The sequence below is a fragment of the Scaptodrosophila lebanonensis genome, unplaced genomic scaffold (genome assembly GCF_003285725.1).
Source record: "Scaptodrosophila lebanonensis strain 11010-0011.00,11010-0021.00 unplaced genomic scaffold, SlebRS2 tig00000101-arrow-pilon, whole genome shotgun sequence".
NCBI lineage: Eukaryota > Metazoa > Arthropoda > Insecta > Diptera > Drosophilidae > Scaptodrosophila > Scaptodrosophila lebanonensis.
This window is the reverse complement of record NW_022060569.1, coordinates 252,674-277,895: the sequence shown is the minus strand read 5'-3', so window position 1 is coordinate 277,895 and position 25,222 is coordinate 252,674. Positions and strand designations below refer to the sequence as shown.

The 25,222-nt window shown below is 38.5% G+C and overlaps 1 protein-coding gene across 1 annotated transcript in view; it reads right to left on the bottom strand.

The window, feature by feature from the left end:
* LOC115628090 (forkhead box protein P1) overlaps positions 1-25,222 on the bottom strand; it is a 211,528-nt gene that overhangs the window by 172,012 nt on the left and 14,294 nt on the right. The window contains exon 2 of the mRNA XM_030524067.1: positions 9,436-9,613. Within this exon, the coding sequence (XP_030379927.1) occupies positions 9,436-9,613 (178 nt within the window). The remainder of the gene's footprint in view (positions 1-9,435; positions 9,614-25,222) is intronic.

Here is a 25,222-nt window from a genome sequence, read left to right as displayed (position 1 = left end):
TCCGACACGAATAAACGAAAAATTTCTACCAGAGTCTGAATACTGCTGGATAAATGGAGTCAACGCTTGCAAGCCTGGCTGAAGAAGATGACCTTTTTTTTTAATTTGGCACACACTTCTGAAAATTCAGAGCGCTGCACCAGCTCGAATAATTTAAGCGTTGCAAAGTTTAGCTCCTTAGCAGTTTATTCCAACAGGCAGCTTCTCGTGCCCAACATCCTGCGAACTCCAGTAGGGTTAATCCCAACTTCAGCTATGCTAACGCAGCTAGTCAGGCAACCGGTGGGACACACACCTCCCTGCAACCAGTGGCCAATCCCGACAGTCTTTTGGAACCAATGATGGCCAGCATGGAATCCATGTTCCAGAGAATGATAGAGAAAGTGAGGAGCCAAATAACGCAAATGATGGCCACCGTTTGCAAGTCCCTATGCAAACGGCCTGATCGACAACAGGCCTGAGGTCGAACTATACTGCAAGACCAACCAAGCTGACATCATACTCATATCCGAAACGCACTTCTCCGCCAGATCTTACTTCACCTTGAGAGGGTATGACCTTATCCCCGCTAACCACCTCAGTGGTTCGGCCCGCGACGGGACGGCCATCCTCATCCGCAGCAGCATCAATTTCGAGACCCTACCGGCCATCCAAGAGGATTGGGTGCAATGCGCCCGAATTTCCCAACACCACCCATGGCGACATCACTATAGGCGCTGCCTACTGCCCTCCAAGACGCAGGGTCAGAGACGAGGATTTCGAAATGCTTCTGGACAGCCTGGGCCCCAAGTTCGTCATAGGCGGGGACTTCAATGGCAAGCACACCTGGTGGGGATCCAGAGTCTGCAATCCAAAAGGCAGAGTGCTGTGCAGGCAGGTTCTGTCCCGAACTCTCAAATGCCACGGGACTGGCGCACCGACCTACTGGCCCACCGATCGTGCAAAAATCCCAGACGTCCTGCACATTGCCATCTCCGGTGTCTTGGATCCTGCTAGGATTCTAGCCAGAGAGGTCGAGGATCTCCTTTCGGATCACGGCGCCATCGCCATTTCCGTGTACGCTTCAGCCATGCTGCGAACCGCCCGTAAAAAGCTGATATACAAAACCTCAGACATCAGCAGATACCATCACTGGCTGAATAACTCCATGAACCCCAACCCACCACTGGACACCCCCGAAGATATCGAGACTGCTGTCGAGAATCTCACCACGCAAATTAAGGAGGCAGCGGCACATGCGGCACCCAGGCTCTCAAACCAGCTGAGAGCCACCAGAAGGGACGTCCACTTTTGGAATCCCCGGGTTATCGAGCTGAAGACCGAGAAACGGCGTCTCCGACGGGTATGGTTCCTCTCAAGAAATCCTAGAGACAAGACCGCTCTTCACAGAGCCACAAATGAGCTTAAGGAGACTTTGGCAAGCCTGAGGAAGGAGGCCCTTGACAGCTTGCGTCTGGTGACCCTTACCACAACGTGTGGAATGTCACCAAGCACATTAAGCGGCCGCTAAAGAGGATTCCGCCGATAGTATTGCCGATAATGGACGAGGCTGGTCTGATCCTCGATCACCAGTTTGGATTTAGGCGCTGCCTCGGGACCCCAGAACAATTCCATCGAGTGGTTCAATATATCTTGGACGTTTTTGAAAAGATGAAATATTGCCTAGCGGTCATGCGTCCATGGACGTCCAGCAAGCCTTCGATAGGGTCTGGCACCCTGTACTCCTCCTAAAGCTTAAAACCGGCCTGCCCCAGCCATACTTCAAGTTCCTGAAGTCATTCCTGCTACTTATATACAAGGCGATCATCAGGCCAATCTGGACATATGGCATCCAATTGTGGGGCACTGCCTGTAAGACTAATGTCCGCATTATGCAGACATTTGAGAACAAAGCTCTCCGCACCGCCACCAGCGCTCATCCTCTGCACGACAATGACACTATTCATCAAGTCCTCAGCTTCCCTTGGGTGAAGGACGAAATTAAGAAAAGCAGCAAGCGGTACATGCAGAGGCTACATGACTACCCCAACAATTTGGCGATGAACCTTCTGGACAACAACAAACGATTAATTACGTACGAAAAATCATCCTGGCTGGAAGCTAAGAAGACTTGAGCAGATTTTTTTGTCTCGCTATTTTTAATTTCATCAGATATTGAAAAATGAGCATTTTGAGGCCAAACTGACTCATCGTCATACAAAAACTTAGGCCCTTCAAGCCAAATTGAATTAGCCAGTTTTCTTATATCAGAACCACGCGACGCAATGTCAGCGGGATTCGAAAGAGAAGGCACATAACGCCATAGAACATTATCAGACATTTCTTGAATTCCAGCTACACGTGTCACACACGTTGTAAGCGTGGAAGGAGACGAATTTATCCAATGTAGTGTGATTTCAGAGTCGGTCCAAAAATACACACTCTCGATTCTGTATTTGACAAGCATTTCTTTAACGTGAGACCATAGTTAGGTCAGTAAGTATGCTGAGCACAATTCGAGCCTGGGTATGGATTTTGTCTTTAACGGTGCAACCTTTGCCTTTACTGTAAGCAAACGGCAGGAAATGTTGTCATTGTGGTGAGCCCGAATATAGAGGCGACATCCATATGCGTAACTAGACGCATCAGAAACCATGCACTTGTATGTTTGAGCTGCCACAGGCAAAAGAATATCGAGGGATAGATACCTCATGCAGTATCAAAAGATTTTGCTGAAACGCTTCCCATTTGGTAGCCAATTCCATTGGGACTCATCCCAATCAAGCTTGTTGCGCTAAAGCTCTTGCAGAATAATTTTCGCCTTTATGCTTATTGGACATGAAAGGCCAAGGGGATCAAACATACGTGCTGTCATTGATAAAATGTTGCGTTTGATAGGACTTAGATCAGTGAAACTATCATCCAAATGATATCAAAACTGATCTGTATTTGGCGTCCACCTCATACCCAAGGTCCTAGTTGAATCGGTATCACTGAAATTCAGCGATTTTTCAGACTCATTCATACAGATGCTGTAATTCTTGGATGTTTTGTGTACCATTTTGCTAACTGAAAACCGCCTGATTCTAATATTTGAGACACCTGAGTGCAAATCGTCTTTACCGTGTCTGAATCGTCGTCTCCAGTGAGCATATCGTCGACATAGAAGTTATTACAAACAACCTCTGCACTTATCGGGAGAATGTCTTTATGACGAACTCCTAGCTCCTGTAAGCACCGAATTGCAAGTAATGGTGCAGAATCTGACCGTAGGTGACCGTGGGCTTTCACGCCAAACAATGAGTTGGAACCAACGGTCTTTTTCGGATATGCTCACTTATCTATACATTTTGGTTAAGTCTGCCGTAATGGCAAAGCGATTTAAACCAAATCGAATAAGCCACAAATATAATTCCCTCTGTATAATCGTTCCCACCAAGTGAATATCATTTAATGAATTGCCAGAAGTTGTTTTGCACGAAGCATCAAAAACAACTCTCAGTTTGGTGGAACTTCTATCAGGCCTCATGACACACTGATGCGGTATGAAATAGTGTGGTCCCTGTGGAATTTTTGTTCCTATGGCAGTCATATGACCAAGCTCGATGTATTCTTTCATAAAATCGACATCATTTGGAGCGAGGGGGATTTTATAACTCTGCGTTCTAGAGATAGAAATCGTCGTTTGGCAATGTCAAATGATGAGCCTAAGACCTGAGGATCGGTGTTAAATGGCAAACTTCGGATTTTCGAACAGAGTAAGAAACTGCACAAGACGGCCTTCGCGTTATGAAGTTCTTGCAGCGCCTAGATATTACCCATCCAAACAGGGTTTTCTTCAATAATGGCGCACCGTCTGCAAGTTTCATTTGACCAGTACATAACAGGTCGAAGAATGAGTCAGCGCCAAGCAACAAGTCAATTCTTTGGGGCTTGTAAAACTCGGGGTCGGCTAGTTCGAGATTGGCTGGAATTTCCCACTGATTGCTTAACAAATCGCAATCGGGCTGCTTTTTAGAAATTGAACTATGCACCCAAAAATTAGCATTGAACTGGTAAGAGTTTACTCTTGAAAAAACTGTTGCGGTGACCTCGCTTTTTGCCACCAGACTGGATTTACAAACTGATGTGACAGTAAGACACTTCTTTTGTCTGAAAATAAGCAGAGATTGGGCAAAGTCGACTGTCATAAAATTCGCCTGAGTCTAACAAAGCTCTAGCAACGTGAATTTGACCAAAGCGGTCACGGATATGCACTAGTAGTGTTGCAAGAATGACGTGCTCTATTTCAGATGAAGCATGATTAACGTGTACAGGATGCGATGAAGCTTCAACAACGGACAAGTTATTGAGAGCCTCCGACTGCTGCTCTCGATTAGAAGCAGCATTATGCATTTGAGCAGGGTCTGAATACCTATGAAGAAAGGTGTTATGCAGACGAGAACAAATCCTACACTTTGAAGACGTACATGCAGACACACTATGCCCTGGCATCAATCAGTTAATGCATAATTGGTTGCTTTTTACAAAAGCAAACCTCTCTAAAACAGGAGTCGCAATGAAACCTCGACATTTAGAGATGTGGTGATCGGCTTCACAAAAAGAACATTTTTGTTCGACTTTGGAGCATGAAAACGATGATTTAGTGGCCTTTTCCGACGGAAACTCAAACCTTGGCTTGCCATTCGACTTTGAGGATTCTTCAGCAGACAAGTGTTGGTATCGCCTGTTAAGTACAGTGACACACTCCGACCACAGTGGTTAACTATCATAGTCGAGCTGGTCTTCGTATCTAGCCTTTGTGTAACTGTCTACTTTCGACAGGACGATGTGTATCAACAGTGCATTGACAATTTGTTTTTCATTCCCCAAGGACAGGAGTGATTCGAAAATGGCTGATACGGTGTCTATGATTGACCTCAAAGCCGAAGCTGAGGGCTTGCTTACAGACGGAACGTCAAACAACTGTGCTAATGTGTCAAAAAATGTTAAGCATTTGTTGTCATATATGCGCTCTAGACTTTCTAAGGCCTTTGAATAGTTCTCACCGGTTTTGGAAAGCTTAAGGCTTCATCGGACAGGCAAGAGAGAAGATGGTTAAACTTCTCAATCTTTGATAGTGAGCGGTCAGAATCTACCAACCTTTTAAAAAGGTTTATAAAATGTTTATAGTCTGCATGTTTGCCACTAAATCTTGGTAGCTTCATTTTTGGTAAATGAGAATGTTGCGCAGCAGGAGGCAATGTGTCAACTGCCGGCGGTGCATTAAGTGCAGATAAGTGCATTAGGTGCAGATAAGTATAGCGCTTTGGCACTATTACAAATTTCCTCCAATGAAGCTCGATTGGTATTATCTGGGTCAATGGAGTCAATATCTGACTGAAGATCCATGGCCCCTGATATATACGAGTTTAGTATTTCCAATCGGCACTGTATTTCGATCGGATTTAGTGTAGTTGTCTTTTTCACGAAAGCTTCTTTTAAGCGAAGAATATCCTCTTCTACCTTCTCTAATTTCGAGAACAACTTGGTAAGTTGGTCACTAAGGCAGCCAGGATTTGACAAAGTGTCGTCTACTTTGTTGGTCGACATATTTGCGAGTTAATTATTGTAAGTTAATTAATTATGTTGCGCGTTTTCGAATGGCACATGCTACTGTGTATATATAAAAGCAAATGCAGCTCGAAAAAGTTTCAGGTGTCAGCTGAGTTTATTATTTTGTTAATGAAGAGAGGTTACGAAGAGAGTCGACTTGCCTAATTATCGTATGCGATAAGCGATGGCCAATTTAAGCAATGCAAGCAAGGGAAGCAATGACCTTACTCTTGCGCAAGCCGAATTGTTGCAGAAAAAACAACTGACGAAGAGAATCACTGCACTCAGCGTTTAAGTGTGAAGATAAAACGAAAGAGGGCAACGGCCACGAAATGAGCGGTCTAAGTATATACTGGCGCGCACCCACGCAATACCGTTTACATTAAACCACTCATTTGTACGTACAGTGGCGCAAGATATGAGTACATTGATTCCAATTAGACGACTTACGCTTTACAATTCAATTCAAATATATTAACTTAAAGGATTAACAATTCAATTTCAAATATATTAACTTAAGAGACTAACAATTCAATTTCAAACAATCCATAAATAACAACTTAAATATAAAACAAGATAGAACACTACAGTCGAGAAAGCCCGACAGTAAAATAGCCTCTACTCTCCACAAAAAAAATAATTAAAATTAAAAAAATATTAAGTTATTTAAAACAAATTAATTTAATTTATTAAATTAATTAAGAAAATTTATTTAATACATACATAGAAGACATGTTTAGCCTGTACCCAAAGGGTGAAATGCTATACTAGTTTTGTGCGAATGTATGTAACACACAGAAGGAGGCGTGGCAGACCCCACAGAGTATATATATTATTGATCAGGATGATGAGCTCTGCCGGCAGCGCTGCCCGCAGCTGTTGTTGTTGTTGCTGCTTTGGTTCAACTTTATGCTGCATACATACACGCGTGGATTAAATGTATGCTACTAAAACTGAACAGAAACATGTCTTCTAATTTAATTTAATTAATACATTAATTAATTCATTTTTTTTTAAATAATGTAATTTTAAAAAAAAATTTTTTCTTTTTAAATTTTCCTTTTTTTTCCTATTTTACTGTCGGGCTTGTTCGACTGTAGCGTTCTCTCTTGTTTAGAATAACAGACTCCTCATTACCATATTTCGAGTGTAAAATGAGGAGCGGCCAAACATTTAAAGTTCTAGTAGTTGCAGGCTCAATCAGGAATTAAATCCAACCCAATTTTGTCTCCAATCCAATCGCAAACAAAGAGACATTCAGAGCAGTCACTATAGGTGGAAGTGTACTTATTACACACCACAAAGTTGCCAATTTGTTTGGTCACCCAGAAAAAAATGTTAAATTTTTCATATTGCCCACACTTACATCGTTTGATGCTATTTTAGGAAAAGATAGTTTAAAAGAGCTAGAAGCAGAAATTGAAAAAAAAAATTCTTTCAAGAACGCTCTCGAAAACCGAAGAAAATTATGCAACCAATGAAAGAGAAATGCCTCCAAATCTACGGTAAAGCAAAGCTTAAAAATTTCACTGACCAACAGCCCTTAACGCAGTCTCTTAGAAGTTTAAATGGTAATGCAAGAATTAGGAGGTGGACAGCATACTTGGAGGAGTACGACTATGAATTGCTCTTCCATTCGGGCAAAAGCAATATCGTGGCAGATGCGTTGTGAAGAGTTAGTCAGGTAAACTCAGTGGCATCGCTTCACGTTAAAATGTTGTGTTATATAAATACAAGTACATATATGTATTTTATTGTTGAAAAAAGCATGGGATTTGGAGCGTATATCCAAAAAATAAGAATATTAATGGTAGCCACTTTTGCATAAAATAAATTAATATTTTGCGAAAAAGTAATATTATGTACATATATCGGTCCTTAAAATTGGAGTACCATGGACACAATCTTAAATTAAATATCGACATTCTCCTAATTATTCGATTTACAAATAAAAATTTGTGTATCCATTCAGCGTGAATATGGATTCGTGTATTTCTACAGCCAATTACGTGCTCGCGCTGTGACGGGCCGAAAAAATCCGACGACTCTGTGCCTGGGACGTGTATGCGCCCCGCACGGACCACCGGCTCTCGATGCCGTATCCTGAGGTTGGTGGGGTCGCGATCAAACGCGATCTGAGCCTGCAGCTCCTATTTGGTCAATGTTCGTTTGCGTTTGCCCATGTTGTTTCACTTCATTCACCGGCTAAACTCTTAAATACCCTGTACCGTCCCACAAAAAAAAAATAAATAAATAAAAAAAAATTAAGTTCATTAATTTCATTAAATATAAAATATTTCACACATGCATACAGACATAAGTGTTTATGTACAACTTCAACAGCATCGTGTCTATGCGTGCTTGTATGCAGTAAAACAAGAAAGGAATGCTAAAGTTGAGCAGGCTCTACTCTTAAATACCCTGTACCACCCCACAAGAAAAACATTTTATTAAAAAAATTTAATGAATTTAATTCATTAATTGAATTAAATATAAAATATTCCATACATACATTTACATTTACATCAGAACTGTGTCTGTGCGTGTTTGTGTACTTGTACATATGTATGTGTGTATTACATAATTATGTCAAAGCAGCAACAAATACAGCTGCGGACACAGCTTGGGCCTTGCTTTGGTTGACTGCAAACATGCTCACACAGGCACGCATAGACATTCATACACTCACATAGATGCAATTGCTATGTAAATGTGCAATTATACACCCTTTACGTGAGTTTGAATACAGAGAGAGGTAAAATCAATCAACATTTTTTTTACATTTTCTTAATTTTTTTAATTTTTCTAAACATATATACAGAGTATTTCAAGTCAGGACACCCGACTTTAGCTTTTTTACTTGTTATACTCTGTACATGAAATGTACAGAAGTATATTAGGTTTGCGGGAGCTGAAAAATGTAACAGGTAGGAGGAGGCGTGGCAGACCCCACAAAGTATATATATTCTTGATCAGCATGACGAGACGAGTCGATCTAGCCCTGTCTGTCTGTCTGTCTGTCCGTCTGTCCGTATGAACACCTGGATCTCAGAGACTATAAGAGGTAGAGACACCAAACTTTGCACAAAGATGCGTTATGTGTGTACGCTGTGCAAGTTTGCTTCATTTTTTTTGATTTCCCCCCTCCCACTTCCCCCCTATGGGGGTTTTCCCGATTTTCTATTCGTATAATCGCCTTTATCTCGGAGACTATAAGACCTACAGACACCACCATAGTCCCAGATGCCTTATGTGAATACGCAGAAAATTTGTATTTTGGAATTTCCCCCCCACCCCCCTCTCTCAAGCAAATCGCGATTTTCTCTAACTCCCGTAATTCTTAGTATTTCGAACGCAAATGCCTTCAGTTAGTTATTATGTGTCCGTATGGCAAGTTTCATTATGATAGACCGATTTAACAAGAAGTTATAGCCATTAATATATTTGCTGCTGCAGCGTTGCTCAAGCGCTGCCCGTGGCTGTTGTTGACTGCTAACATTACACAGACACGAATATACGAGCATATACATACATACACTCACATAGACGCAATTGCTTTGTATATGTACAATTATACACCCTTTACGTGAGTTCGAATACCAAAAGAGGTAAAATCGATCAAAATTTTTTTTTTGTAATTCTCTAATTTTTTTTATTTTCTATAATTATTGTAAACATATGTACAGAGTATTTCAAAGTCGGGACACCCGACTTTAGCTTTTTTACTTGTTTTTTAATTATTTAGGTTGATTTATGTTGAAGGTGGGTTGCTGAATTCTTATTAAATTACATTTTTATTAATTCTTTTAGCAATATTCAAGGTTTGCCCATCGTGTTTTAGTGTAGTAAAAATTAATTTACCTTATGATCTGGTTTTGTTGGAGTTAAAAGTTGCTTAGATAAGTATAGATGATGCATCATAGCCTGTAATCGATCTCTTTCTTTTTGCAGGTGTGATTCCAGTTGTGAAACAACTTGCATCTGAACCCTAGCTTGGGCTGTGGAACGATCATCCAGGCCGTGCTCTGAATTAAGATGCCTAAAAATACAAATAGCAGCACAAAAAAAAAAAACACTGTAAACACTGAATATCTTTGAAAATAAACAACCGATTTTCGAGTATGAGATATTTTTATTTAATTTGGTTCTGGTACAATTTCTTGAACTCAGGTTTTCAACACTGGTCTACTCAAGTCAATCGGTTCACTAATGACAAAGCCATTCAATATCATTCAATATCTACACACCGACATAAAAGATGGCGCACCCTATATATATATATATATATATATATATATATATATATATATATATATATATATATATATATATATATATATATATATATATATATATATATATATATATATATATATATATACATATATGTATATATATATATATATATATATATATATATATATATATATATATATATATATATTTATTTTTTTTTTTTCTCGACACTTCGACGGCAACGGCTGACTGCGGATCTACAACAACTTCGACGGCTGACTGCTGAACTTTGACTGCACTACGACTGCTCTGTATGACTGCTAAACTACGACTGCTGCTGATGACTGCTGAGCTATAGTACTACTGCCGCTGACTCACAAACTGGGAGTGGTAGGACTACTAACTCCGCTGTATATCGCCTGCTTACATTCGGTCATCCTGCTCATCGTCGTCTGTCCCAGACGACAGCATATCTTCATTCCATTCGACGTATTTCCAAAGTTTCATATTATCTGCGCTAGTTGACGTTATATTCGGGCCTTCGACTTGGGCAGCTTCTTTTACCTCATACCGTCCGTTCCGTTTGACTTTAACCACTTCGTATGGTCCTAGAAACGAGCTCGCCAGCTTTTTGCCTGCTATGAACTGCGTTCGTTTCACAGCAACTAGGTCTCCTTCGTTATAAACGCGTTCGCCTTTACGTTTTTTATCAAAGTTGGCTTTGTAAATATCTTGGGCTTTTTGTATTTGCAACCGAGCTTCTTGACGAGTTTCTTGCCTCTCCCTATCGAACTCATCTATAATTTCGTGTTCCAACACAGCTGCAAGCCTATCGGAGATCTTGCTGTGCACTTTGGTTCCAAACATTATTTCAAACGGCGATTTTTGTGTGGACACATGAACATGGGAGTGGATTGCCTTTTGAACTTGTGGGACGAACTTATACCATTTCGAAGTATCATCTGCAGAAAGCTTGCTAATTATGGACAAAATGACTCTGTTTACTCTCTCGACTTGCCCGTTGCCCCTGGCTACTCCAGTGGTTGTCCCAACATGCTGAATTCCGTTTTCCTTTACGTATTGTTCAAAAACGTTTGAGGTAAAGGCGGCCCCTCTATCGCTCACTATCCGCAAAGGCAGCCCAAAAACGCTTGACCATTCCTCCAGCTTCTTTACCTCATCAGTACCAGTGGATTTAGTCGTATAGAGCCAAACAAACTTCGAGAACCCATCAATTATGGCAAATATAAGCTTATACTGTTTCGCCGTGGAGTCCATCGGGCCTAAATGATCGACGTGTAGAGTTTGTAACGGACAATTGCCTTTGTCTATACAATAAAGATATCCCTCCTGCTTGCCAAGTTTTCTGTTGTTAATTTTACGCACGCCGAAATGATTTGTGTCACCTTACGTTCCAAATGTGGCATATAGAACTGTTGCTGTATACTGTGCATCGTCTTCAGGACTGCGAAGTGACCATCTGCATGTGCTTCCGTTATTATTTCACGTTCCATTGATTTGGGAACTACGAGAAGATCAAGGCCATTTATATGTTTATAAAGAATATCGCCTTTCATCTTAAAGCCTTGATACAGACGGTCTTTTAAAATTGTCAATATTGCATTTACGAAGCTATCTTTTCGCTGCTCGTGCTTAAGACGTGCTGCAACTTCAGAGCCAACAACGAATACGTTCGAGAGACGACTTAAGCAATCAACATGCTTCATACGGTCTGCACTGCGATGTTCAAATGCAGCGCAATCGGTGACCAACGTAAAGGTATTGCCCAGCAGATAGTGTCTGAATTTCTCGATCGCCAAATAAGCAGCCTTCACCTCGAGTATATAACTATGGCGCTTGGAATCACTAAGTGTTGTGTTGTTGGTGCATTCGGTTGGTGCATTCTGCATAAAAACTCGAAGTACCGGCTCTCGACACAAAATGTCCTTTAGTTCATTAATTGCTTTTAGCTCAGCGGTACCAATTTTAAAGTCGACGTCTTTTTTTAATAGGTTTGTTAATGGGCGCGCTATATGTGCATATCCTTTAATAAATTTGCGAAAAAAGCCTGTCAGTCACAAGAAAGACTGTACAGCCTTTACATTTGTTGGAACAGCAAAACGTTTGAAGGCATATGTTTTTTCCTTGCCAGGCCAAATTTTTCCGTTCTCCACTGTATGGCCAAGAAAATTGATTTTGCTCTTGAGGAAGCGGCATTTTTTCCACTTGATGAGCAAGGAGAACTGTTCAGCCACTGCCAGGACCCGCTTCAGCTTTCGGACGCATTCATCTATTGTCTTGCTGTAAATTATGAAAATAATATAAATCTTGAAAGACGCAGTTTATGAACCTTATAAATGCTGCAGGAGAATTGGTGAATCCGAACGGAGCCTTATTAAATTCGTAAAGCCCGTCTTTGGTGACAAAAGCTGTGTATTTGCGACTCTCTTCTTCAACAGGCACGTGGAAAAAACTATTTTCCAAATCCATGACCACGGAAACTTTGGCTGTCTGCAACTTCTCCAGCACATCGTCGATAAGTGGGACAGGAAAACAGTCTTTCAGCACCATTGCGTTCAACTGACGAAAATCGACACAGATCCTGTTAGAACCATCCTTTTCTTTTTCTTAGAAGTTGATTTTCGCACAATTCCGGTGTTCAGCCATTCGTCAACTTGTTTTTTAATGGCGTCGCATTCAACTGGAGAGTATCGGGAAGGTTGGTGCTTAAATGGAGTTAACTTCTCATTTGCAACAATTTTCAGCTCCACAGGACTTTCTATAGGCAGCGCTATTGGTTGGTAGGCCTCAACCAATGGTTGGATAAGCGATTGGAACTGTGGAGGTGTATGTATTTCAGTTTCGGTTTCGAATATATGTATATACTTGGCTCATTAGATGCGTCGTAGTCCTCCCGCGGCGATTTCGATGTAAAATGGAAGCCTGCCCCATCCAAAACAGCGCAGAACTTTGAAACGAAATCATAGCCCAACAAGCCGTTGTATTCCACTTTGTCGTCAGGCACCACCACGAACTTTTGCTGAACGTAGACGTCATCAACTCGTACTGCTACAAATTCTCCAACTGGTGTTGTTTTTAAGTTTCCAAGGCCTCGAAGCACAGAGGTAGACTTGATTAGCTTAACATTTTTAAACTTACGAAACACGCAGTCTTTGATAATGCACACATCAGCGCCTGTGTCAACCAAACAGTCTACTTCGACATTGTTAATATAAACTGGCTTAAAGCGATTATTGTCTTGGATCACTTTTACGTTTTTTTCGGCTTGAGAACAATTTTTCGACATGTGACCACTTGTACCGCACTTAAAGCATTTGGTTTCAGAAATCTTTTCTTTTCGGAAATCTTTTCTCAAGTGTGTAGTGGACCCACAGTTGAAACAATGCGATTTTTTAGAACCACTCTCATGCCTTTTTCCAACTATGATTGACGATTTGCTTACTGCTTCGCGTTCTTCAAGCTGTTCGTATATAGAATACTTTTCTTGGAGTTCGCTAAACGACTTGCTACTGTACATATTATATTTGTATTCGTTTTTCATGTTCAGCCGTCAACTATATACCGCAATACTGAATTAATGTCTACATCAATACCAAGTGCAGACCCAAATATTCATATAATTATTCTCCTTACATAAAAGGTACAAGAGTACCGCGAAGGTTCGCGCGAGGTGAAAAATGTAAAAGGCGAAGCAGACCCCACAAAGTATATATATTCTTGATCAGCATGATAAGACGGGTCCATCTAGTCCTTTCTATCCGTCTGTCTGTTTGTCCGCGGAAACCAAATTGGTGTATTGGGATAGCACTGTTGATGTGTACGTGCTGCTTGATACGATTTAGGAGCAGCATTTTAAATATCTTTGATAGGCATAGCAGAAGACTGATAGGTCTCTATGATGAGTTAAATATTATGGTGAGAAAATTTACTGCACAGCTCGGCAATTCCATGATCGTTTTAGATCTGAGACTTGGTCCTTAATAAGTCTTGTAACTTCTCCTGCTAAGAATACGATAGGCATGGTAGCTTTAATATTATTAACTAGTAGGAGTACAAAGCTACACTATGGTGCATAACTATAGCGGTACCCGGTTTGGAAAGTAGTTGAGATGCAAAACAAGAAAGAAATGCTAGAGTCGAGCGGGCTCAACTCTAAAATACAGGGCATAACTAGAAAAAATTGTGAATTTTAAATTAATGAATTAATTAATTAAGTTACAATTATTCAATACAGACATACATAAGTGAAAACATATGTGTGAAATACAGAATTATGTCAACAAACATCATCAACAACAACAATACTTATGGCTATAGCTTTCTTTCTAATTGATCTATTATAACGAAACTTAACGAACGGACACATAATCACCATTAGACTATCAAATTTCAGTTAAAGATTCCAAAAATTGATGAGTTAGAGAAAATCATGAATAGAGGAGGAGTGGGGGTGTTTTGGGAAAAATGAACAAACTTGCCCTTTCTTGGGCTTAGGAGAATCTACATACCAAGTTTAGTTTTTTTTATTTATTTATTATTATTAACATATCCTAGCGTTACAAGTAACAGATTACTTTTAAGTTATTACGCTAGTCATTACAATACATATTCATTTCCAATTTAATTCAGCTTAATTTAATTTAATTTAAGTTACAAAGTTTGATTTAATTTAATTGACATTGAACGTGCGTGTTACAGACTTGTGATATATATTATAATTTACGTTATTTAGATGTGCTGTTGTAAGTGTGCTTGAGTTTTTCGTTTGAAGTGCGTTTCGCTGGTAATTGTCTTAAGGTGATGCGGTAAATCGTTCCACAGCCGAACAGCGAATATAAAGAAGTGCCTTTCCGAACATGATCATTTGTATCTAGTGCAGACCAAATTATTTGTTTTTCTTGACGTGGAGAAACTGATTCTTTCTTACAAATAATTTGGTTCTTTACGTGTTATAGTTCGGTGTAAGAGAATTAGAGTTCTAAGTTTTATCCAGTCGTTAAGGGTCATGTTGTAAATTTTGTTATCGAAAGCCGTTATTGGTTGTTGCCTCTTAATATCAAAAATGTATCGGGCTATACTATTAAACGCTACTTTGATTTTATTCTGGCTTACAGCATCACAGTTCCCGAAGATTTCAATACCATAGAATAATGAGGGTGTCCAGTAAGTCTTAGCAATTAGGAGCTTGAGTTTAACGGGAAGGAAATGCTGCATTAAGGACAGATGCCTTAGCGAAATATAAAGCTTCCCAACTGTTTTATTTACATGGTCATGCCAAGATAATGTTTGATTCATGGTTATCCCTAAGTTGGTTGCCCTCTCTACATATTCAATAGGCTCGTTGTTTAGCCACACTTTCTCTAAATTGAGTGTGTGTACTTTCTTTTTGTATATAACTAAACATTTCGACTTTTTTGGGTTAACTTCCAATCCATTTATACTCGCCCATTTGTGTATTTTCCCAAGATCGTCATTACAGGCACTAACACATTCATCAATTCTACTTAAAGGACGACTCACATACATTTGGACATCATCTGCATACATATGCAACTCACAGTTTGACACACAACATGTAAGGTCATTGACATAAATATAGTAGAAAACAACAGTGGGCCTAACACTGATCCCTGGGGTACCCCACGTTTTATTAATAAAAAAGACGAATAACTATCTGAAGTGACAACTGCCTGGTGGCGACTGTACAGATACGACTGAATTCAGTTTATTGCAGTGTCAGAGAAGTTATATAGTCTTTTTAATTTAATTAAAATATTAATTTAGTAGTATGTATGATTTACGGTGTCAAATGCTTTAGAGAAGGCAAGAAAAGTTAAGAAGGTTACCATACCGTTATCCATCTCCGTGCGAATGTCCTCAGTGACTTTTACTAAAGAGGTGGTACAGCTCCTATTTTTCCTAAAGCCGGATTGCTTGTCGTTCAGGAGTAGATTTCCTATCATATAGTTGGTCATTTGGTTCGTCATCAAATGTTCTAGTGCTTTAGATAGAAAAGGTAGGATTGAAATTGGCCTAAAAACATCGCCTCCTTTTGGAATAGGGATTATTTTTTCCGAATTTCCACTTATTTGGGAAGCAAGATGTTGTTAGCATCGTATTAAAAATGTGGTTGATATATTTTAGAACATTGGGGAGCAGCAGCTTAACAAATTTGGGATCTGACTCGTCTAAGCCAATAGCGTTGGACTTCACTTTCAGTATTGAGTATAAGACATCACATTGACGTACACACATAAAGCTAAAACTAGTATCACAGTTTACTAACGATGTAGCGTTCAGGTACTCATTTTCATGGGTTTCAGGTACTGCTCACTGTATAAATTTATCATTTAATTTATTTAAATCTACGTCTGGAGATATAGAAGGTCTACTTTTCCCAACCCCTATCTTTTTGATTTCAGCCCAAACTTGTTTGGATGTGGTGGCTGAGGTAAATTTGTCAGTGGGCACGCTTAGCATTGGTAATCTTCAGCCCAACTATACGTCTTAATTTTTTAAATCGCAATAGGTGAGCCGTCGTTTTGTATCTTTTCCACCTTTTATATGCATCATCTTTGCTTTTTATTGTACTACCGATATCTTTGTTAAACCACTCATGTTGCAGAGGCTTGATTATCTTGTGTCGCAGCGGCACAAAAGAATTGTATAATTGCTGAATGTTTTCATTAAACAGTTCAAGTTGCTCATCAACAGTGGGTTTTGTATATATGTCATCAAAGTTCAAGTCAGCGAAATGGTCATACAGTAGCCTATGGTCAATATTCCTGAAGTCCCTATAAGTAATTTAGTGGTCACTATGTTCTAAAAATATATCATACGTCAAGAAAATCATGTCATGTTTGGAAAAAGCTCGTCAAGAAGTGTATCAAAGGTATTAGAAAAGTGTGTGGGTACAATAGTGTTAACAAGCTCCATGCCTAGGGAGACCATATCATCCTTTAATTGTCGTTCCAATAGCATATTGCTATTGAAATCCCCAGCCAGGACAATATTGGAGTGTTTCATAGCCACAGAAGAAAAGATGTCTAGGAGCTCAGTGCATTCAGTATGCCTGTTCGGCCTGTATACACATCCGACAAGGATGTTATCCATATTTATGCTTGCTGAGATGTGCAAAAACAGATACTCAATACTACTGCCCAGGGGCTGTTTACAAATAACATGACATTTTAGATTATTTTTCACATATATGGCTACAGCCCCCGCATGCCCCTCACGATCGGAACGATATACACTGTACCCATCACAACATACATATTGATCATTAAGACAGGACACAAACCACGTTTCAGACACACAGATTGCATCTACATTGGAGCTAAGAAACAAAAATCTGAACTCGTCCATTTTTTTCGCTAAGCTTTCTTTTGTTTACTAAGAACCCTAATAATAGTTTTGCTGTTCGCTGTGGAATAGTGTCTTAAGTTATTTTGCATTTAAAACCAGAAGACAACCATTGCATACGCACTTTACAAAAAGCCAGAAGACTAAAAAAACTGCACACTATACTACGTACATTAACAATTAAACTTAGATAGGCAATAGAACTTAGCATAGACTTAAACCTAAGACAAATTTTATTAGTGAGAGCTAGCACTGGGTTGTAAAGGAGAGTTACATGTTGTGAAGGAAGAGAAGGGAAACCCATGTGCATCTTCATGAGCGAGCTTTAAAAGCTCATCACAGCTTTGAATGAGCTGCGCACTCTCACTCTCCTTATGCTTCACATATACCTGTCCTCTACGTGTGAAAACAGCAGCGAGACGTTTTTGCTTCTTGAGCTTTATCGCTTCTTTAAAGATCTTATTATTCTCCCTTGAAAGCTGCTCATTTACATATATGGGAGCTAGGGAGTCAAAGCCCAGCATTTGTAAGGTTAGTGGTGCTTTCTCTGTTCGTCGGTAAGCTGAGACTGCTCTCAGCAACGTGTTTTTTTCATATAAATTATCAAAACGAATAATTATGTCGGGATCGACCGTAGATACTTGCGTTCTCCTCGTGCGGAAAATTTCCCGTATCCTCGGCGGTGGTGCAACGTTGATGGCGAAGCAGAGGGCGTTATACAGTGCTCGTGGATTTTCACCCTCAGCGTGGGGGATTCCATGCACTCGCAGGTCACATGCGATGTTTGCATTGAGCTGAGAGGCAAGTTTCGCCTCCAGCCCACCAACCCGCTCCCGCAATGCCGACAGCTCCAAGACCTCGCGCTCCAAAGAGTCTACCCTCTCGTGCAGCTGCTTCACCTCACCAGCCATTATATCCAGACGCTCCAGCAGCACGGTAAGAATGCGCTGCTCAGCGAATCCCATTTTTGTGGTGATGAGGTTGGCTTGCTAGCATCCCCATAATCTTCGTTGATAGCGCATCTGACTGACGGCCCTCTTTAAGTTCAGCGTTGGTATGTTCGAGTGTGCGTTTGCTGGGTTGCGGTGCCATGATGATGGACAGTGTATGTACGTTAAGTTTTGTTGTTGTGTTTTATGCGTTGGAGGGGTATATATACACGTATAACTGTGACTGTAGCTGCAACATCGCGTATTGATATTGTGATGGGTATTTGTATTGAAGTTTGAACTTGAAAAAGCTCTTGTTTATATTTTTGAGTCTTTTATGTTTTGAGTCAAATTCGTGATTTTTGATTTGACTGAACGGAGCACAGCACCGATTTGCAATGGTTGGACTATTGTTCAATTCTTTCACTATTCGTGTAGGACAATGTTCGGATTAAGTTTATAATTATTGAATTTTCCGGAGAAAATAAGTAACACGTCTGCTTTCTTCGACAACACTTCTTTAACTTCTCCTTTCCTTTTTTTTTCCGCGAAACTATCAAAAATTGTCTGCACTCATTCTACCTTTTATACTTTCTGAAATCCTTGCGTGCATACAAACAGGCGGACAGACAGACATAGCTATATCGACTCATCTTGTCACCCTGATCAAGAATATATATTGTATACTTTGTGAGGTCTGCCACGCCTCCTTCTGTGTGTAACATGTACACTCTCGCACAAAACTAAAATACCCTTTTACACTTTGGGGTTAAAAAATTCAGTGTATAAAAAATGTGATTACCGTCAGAGAAAGCATGAGAAGAGATAATAAATAACAACGGTTTCCTGATAATATTTACAGTTATATTAAAATATTGTTTTCTGCATGGCTGGCGACAGTTTAACCTGTAAAAATATTATTTGGCACTTTCTTTTTTAAATTACATAAAAATGCCAAGAGGATCAGTTCTTTCTGATATTGAAAAGGGTAAAATTAGTAGTCCGACAAAATTGGAGTTGGTTTCCAGATTATTAAGTCGCCATAAAGTTGCCCGAATAGAATTCGCCAGAAAGAACATGGCAACAAACTGGTCAAAGGTACGAAAACGCAGAGATCTGCTAATGAATCTCTTGCATCTTATGCGATCTCGTAGACGAGAAAAGTACATTTTCCAACAGGACAACGCACCAATCCACGTTAGCCGTGAGACGCGTTCTTGGCACAAAAGGTTGATAATTTTGGCCTATGAATCCAATGGAGAACTTGTGGCAGCAACGCCCACAAGTACGCAGAATTTATGCCAAAAATACCAAAAACGATAACATTGGGAGCTCAAATAAGCAATAATGGAGGCTTGGGACGAAGTTTCCGAAAAAGATGTACTAAGTGTAGTATGGCGAGTAAAACAAACGTTCTCCTTTGCACATTCGTTTAATACTGACTTTCTGAGAGATGAGGCTCGGTGGAGCTCATCTCGATATTATTTACATTTATCGATATATCTTACAAACTATATTTCAGTGGTACATTTATATTGCATCGGTATACTTATATACTAACTATATACTACAATTCGGCCGTCCTGACATAATGGATCACCCGACTCATGTGCAATTTTTTCTTTACATTATTTCTTAAATTATATCTTTTGGTCACAATTGGTTCATTATTTACAATATTCTCATTTCTAAGCAAACTTATTTTTTCTATATCATTTTTTGTAATATCATTATTTGTTTCACTTTTTTGTATATTTTTATCTGTAGTTTTATATTTTCCACCTAAGTCTATTGAATTTCTTCCTTGAAACCAATATTTCATATTTTGTGCTGCCCATACACCTTTGTACGGAATTTGTGTTTGTTGAAATCCCTCAACATCTTCTACTATATAGCGATCATTTTCAAGAAGCTTAGTAATTTTGTATGGTCCTTTAAACTTTGGAATTAATTTTCTGGCTACTCCTGTAGTACAATCGAAATTTTTGATAACAACATAATCTCCCACTTTGTATTTAGTAGCAGGTTTTCTTTTTGCATTAGCATATTTTTCATTATATTCCTGAGCTTGTTTTTCTTTTTGTTGGGCTTTTTCTCTAATTGTTTTAGGTCTCTGTTCTTTTCTTCTTCGCAATCTATATTCTCTTTGATGCCGTCCAAAATTTTTCCTCTCTGATCTATGCCAAACAACATAAGGCTTGGATGTTGGTCTATCATTCTATGTTTTGTATTATTTAGAGTGAACTCAACTGTTTCCACAACTTTTTCCCACTTTAAACTGTTATCTAAATCTGTAAGTTTTGCTGACATTGGTCCTAAATTTCTATTGACTCTTTCTACTTGACCATTCGCTTGGGGCGAACCTGTAGCAATTTTAATGTGCTGAATATCGTTTTCTTCCGTAAATTCAATAAATTCGTTTCACGTAAAACTAGTGCCTCTATCTGAAATTATATACTTGGGTCTGCTATAATATTCTCGTAATGCTGCAATAACTTCTTTTGTAGCCGTAGTTTTCGTCGGATATAACCGTACAAATTTTGTGCATGCGTCAATAAGAACTAACAAATGTTTATGAGCTGTATTTTTATCGACTGGTCCATAATGATCTATGTGTAAAATTTTAAAAGGCTCATTCGATTTTGGAATATTATGAATTAAACCATCAATTTTACCACTTTTACTAGAAAACGCAATGCATTTCAAACAATTTTGGATGTGTGTCTCTACTTTTGCCTTAATATGTGGAAACCAATAACTTTTACTAATTAATTCAACAACTTTGTTAATGCCCATATGTCCCATTTCATCATGATATTTATATATGACATGACTTTCCATAGCTTCTGGGACGTAAAACCGTAATGTTTGTCTATCTAGTTTCTTATAAACAATTCCATTCCTCATTTCGTAAAATTTATGTTCGGCATTTTGCATATCTTTTTTTAGTTTCACTATTTTCCAGTCTCTATTTTGACATATCACTAAATTTTCCTCAAAAGTATTTGTTTCAATTATCATTATGCTCATACTTCTACTCAACGCATCTACATGCTGCATCCTAGTTCCTGCCCTGTGTTCTACTACATAATCAAAATTTTGCATTTCGAGCGCCCATCTTGCTATCCTCGGATTTAATTCTTTCTTATTCAATGTCAGAATCAGAGAGTTGCAATCGGTAACTATTTTAAATTTTCTTCCGTACAAATAAACTCTAAACCTCCTTAATGCATAAATTATAGCCAATGTTTCTAATTCATAGCTATGAAATTTCGATTCTGCTTCCGTCGTTCTTTTTGAAAAATAAAACACTGGATGCCACTTTTTATCTTCTGTTTTCTGTGTTAACACAACAAGCCTAAAGCACTGGCGTCGCAATGTAATTCTGTCTCTTCGTTCGGATTAAACAAAGCTAACACTGGAGATTTCACCATTTTCTCTTTAAGAATTTCAAATGTCTGAAGTTCTGTAGCACCAAACACAAACTTCGTATTTTTCTTTGTAAGATCGTATAAGGGCTTAGCAACAATTGAAAAGTTCTGAATAAATCGTCTAAAATATGAACATAAACCCAAAAAACTTTGTACACCATGCACATTTTCAGGTACAGGGAAATTTTTGATTGCTAACAAACCACTTTCATCTGCTCTAATACCTAATTCATCAATGGTGTAACCTAGATATTTGACAATACTTTGAAGAAACTCACACTTGTCTAAGCGCAACTCTAACTTATTTTCGACAATTTTTTTCATATCCTTTTCTAATATTTTGAGATATTCTTCAATGTTATCTGTAGCTATCATAATATCATCTAAATAAATAATAACTTTCTCCTCCCGAATAAGATCTGCAAAAATTTTATTTATAAACATTTGAAATATAGACGGAGCGTTTTTTAGTCCAAACGGCATTCTTTTGAATTCAAACTGCCCAAGAGGCGTTGTAAATGACGTATATTTTATTGATTCCTCATGTATATAGACATGAAAGAATCCATTCTTCAAATCTAATTTTGAAAATAAATTTTTGTTGCCTAACCTTTCTAGTAAATCATCAATTAGCGGAATCGGATAATTATGCTTTGTAGTAACTTTGTTTAAATTTCTAAAATCAACACACATTCTGAGATCTCCAGTTTTTTTTCGTACTAAGATTATTGGTGACGTATATTCCGATTCACTTACTTTGAAGTTCTTGCTTTTCAATATAAGATAATCTGCGAGGTGGACAATTAAAAGGTTTGGTATCCTCTAAAACAAGTTTCATTTCAGTTCTTACATTGGGTTCTAAAGGTCTTTTCATTTTAACATATGTGTTTTGAAACATTTCTGTAAGCTTAAGCTTAACATTGTTTTTTATGTGTACTCCAATATTTAGCGACAATTCGTCTGTTACAGCAGGCAGATCTATCAACATTATTTGTTTCTCAAAATCGTCACTATTATCGATTTAAATTTTCTTTATATTTTGAATTTGTTTTTCCTTAATCTCAAGATAGTCATTACCTATTTTTGCATTTTCTATAAATTCTGTAGGACTTGTCTCACACCATACAATTTTGCTTTTAGTTTTTTCTAAAAAATCTCGTCCCAAAACCACAGAATATCCCATAGATTCGTTTTTAACTGCGATCAAATTGAGTTTAATATTTTTATTCATAATTTTTACAGTACATTCAAGTTTTGTTATTGTTAACTAGAGTAAAGTTGAACATCTTACATATTCCTTCCTTAGCTGCTCAGTCGAACTCTGCTTTTTGTTTTGCCAGCAGCTAATAACGGTGTGCGATTCGCTGCCACCTGCATAGCAGCTACCTGGTTTCCTTCTAGGTTTCTTGCAGTCAGCCGCATAATGTCCAATGCTGTTGCAGTTGTAGCATCTCACGTCCAACTTCTCGGTAGCTTTTATTTTCGGCTGCAGTGTACTGTAGCTTTTGGCCTTGACTAACTGCACACTTGACATTGCGTCCAACAACTGCTCTTTAGTTTTGTAGTTTTGCATCGATGCCTGTATTTTGATTTGCCTCTCCGGTATGCCATCGATCACATAATCTAGAAGTTCGTCTTCCTCCATACGAATTTTCTCGGCTAGGGCAATTTTGTCGTTGTAATAATCTCCGAAACTTTCTCCATACTGCCACAAACGAGCCTCAAAAGTTTTGCGAAGCTGTAGCTTATTCTGTTTAGTACCAAAAACCAAACAAAATTCTTGTAGCAACTCTTCTGTGGTAATTTTCATCGAATTCGGCTTCGCATATAGCCACGATCTGGCTTTGCCGGTCACTTTGGTTGCAAATAAAGCTCGCAACATGTTGTCAGACAGCATAAACTTTTCAGCAACATTACACAATTGCTCGATCCATGAGTTGGCATCACTCAAGCCATCAAAGTCTGCAACCAAATTATTTACCAATTCAAGAGAGTAATTTTCACCACACTTTTTATTGGCGGACTGTAACCATTCATTCTCTTTCCGCAACATTTTCTGCTCTCTCTTCAACAATTCGTTCTCTTTTTACAACAAAATCAACTCTCTTTCACACAACTGTAGTTTTGCGGCGTCACTAAGGCAGGCGTCAGTGCTGTATTCGTTGTTAGCCTTGGTGACCGTTATGTCTGCATTCTTTTCTATGGCGTGTGTGAATTTTTGTTGGTCGCCGGCTTTTTGATAGAATATTTCTGCATTTTGCTGTTGTGCACCGCCTTTTTGATCAGAATGAAGTTCAGCAGTTTGTTGTTCGCCATCTTTTTCATCAGAATTAAGTTCGGCACTTTGTTGTTCGCCATCTTTTTGATCAAATTTAACATAATTATATATATATATATATATATATATATATATATATATATATATATATATAATACAGACAGACGGACAGACAGACAGACAGACAGACAGACAGACAGACGGACATGGCTATATCGACTCGTCTTCTCATCCTGATCAAGAATATATATACTTTGTGGGGTCTGCCACGCCTCCTTCTGTGTGTTACATACATGCGCACAAAACTAGTATAGCCTTTCAGCCTTTGGGTACAGGCTATAAATACGGCGTGGCATACTATTTACCAAACTTATGTAGTATATAGTTAGTTATAAATGCAATATAAATGTACCCCTGCAATATAGTTTGTAAGATACATATATCGATAAATGTATATATATATATATATATATATATATATATATATATATATATATATATATATATATATATATATATATATATATATATAGTTTGTAAGATACATATATCGATAAATGTATATATATATATATATATATATATATATATATATATATATATATATATATATATATATATATACATTTATCGATATATGTATCTTACAAACTATATTGCAGGGGTACATTTATATTGCATTTATAACTAACTATATACTACATAAGTTTGGTAAATAGTATGCCACGCCGTATTTATAGCCTGTACCCAAAGGCTGAAAGGCTATACTAGTTTTGTGCGCATGTATGTAACACACAGAAGGAGGCGTGGCAGACCCCACAAAGTATATATATTCTTGATCAGGATGAGAAGACGAGTCGATATAGCCATGTCCGTCTGTCTGTCTGTCTGTCTGTCCGTCTGTCTGTATGAGCGCAAGGATCTCAGTAAGTACAAGAGCTAGGATAACTAAAATTGGTATCAAGGTTCCTATAAGCCCTAGGCAGAACGAGTTTGTTTATTTTTTCTGATACACCCCCCCCCCCCCACTCCCCCGCAATTCGTGTTTTTTCTTATAACTTCCGTAATTCTCGGAATTTTAAAATCAATTTTGGTAGGTACATCCAGTTCGTAATAATGTGTCCGTGTGCCAAATTTCATCATGATAGGTCAATTCTGAAGAAAGTTATAGCCATAAGTAAAATCGCTGCTCATGCGCTGCCTGCAGCTCTGTCGGCAGCGATGCCCGCAGCTGTTGTTGTTGTTGCTGCTTTTGTTCAACTTTGTGCTGCATAAATACACGCATATGAACACGCATAGGTACGTGATGTAAATGTATGCTGTTTAAACTAAACATAAACATGTATTCTAATTTAATTAAATTAATTATTTTAATTAATTAATTCATT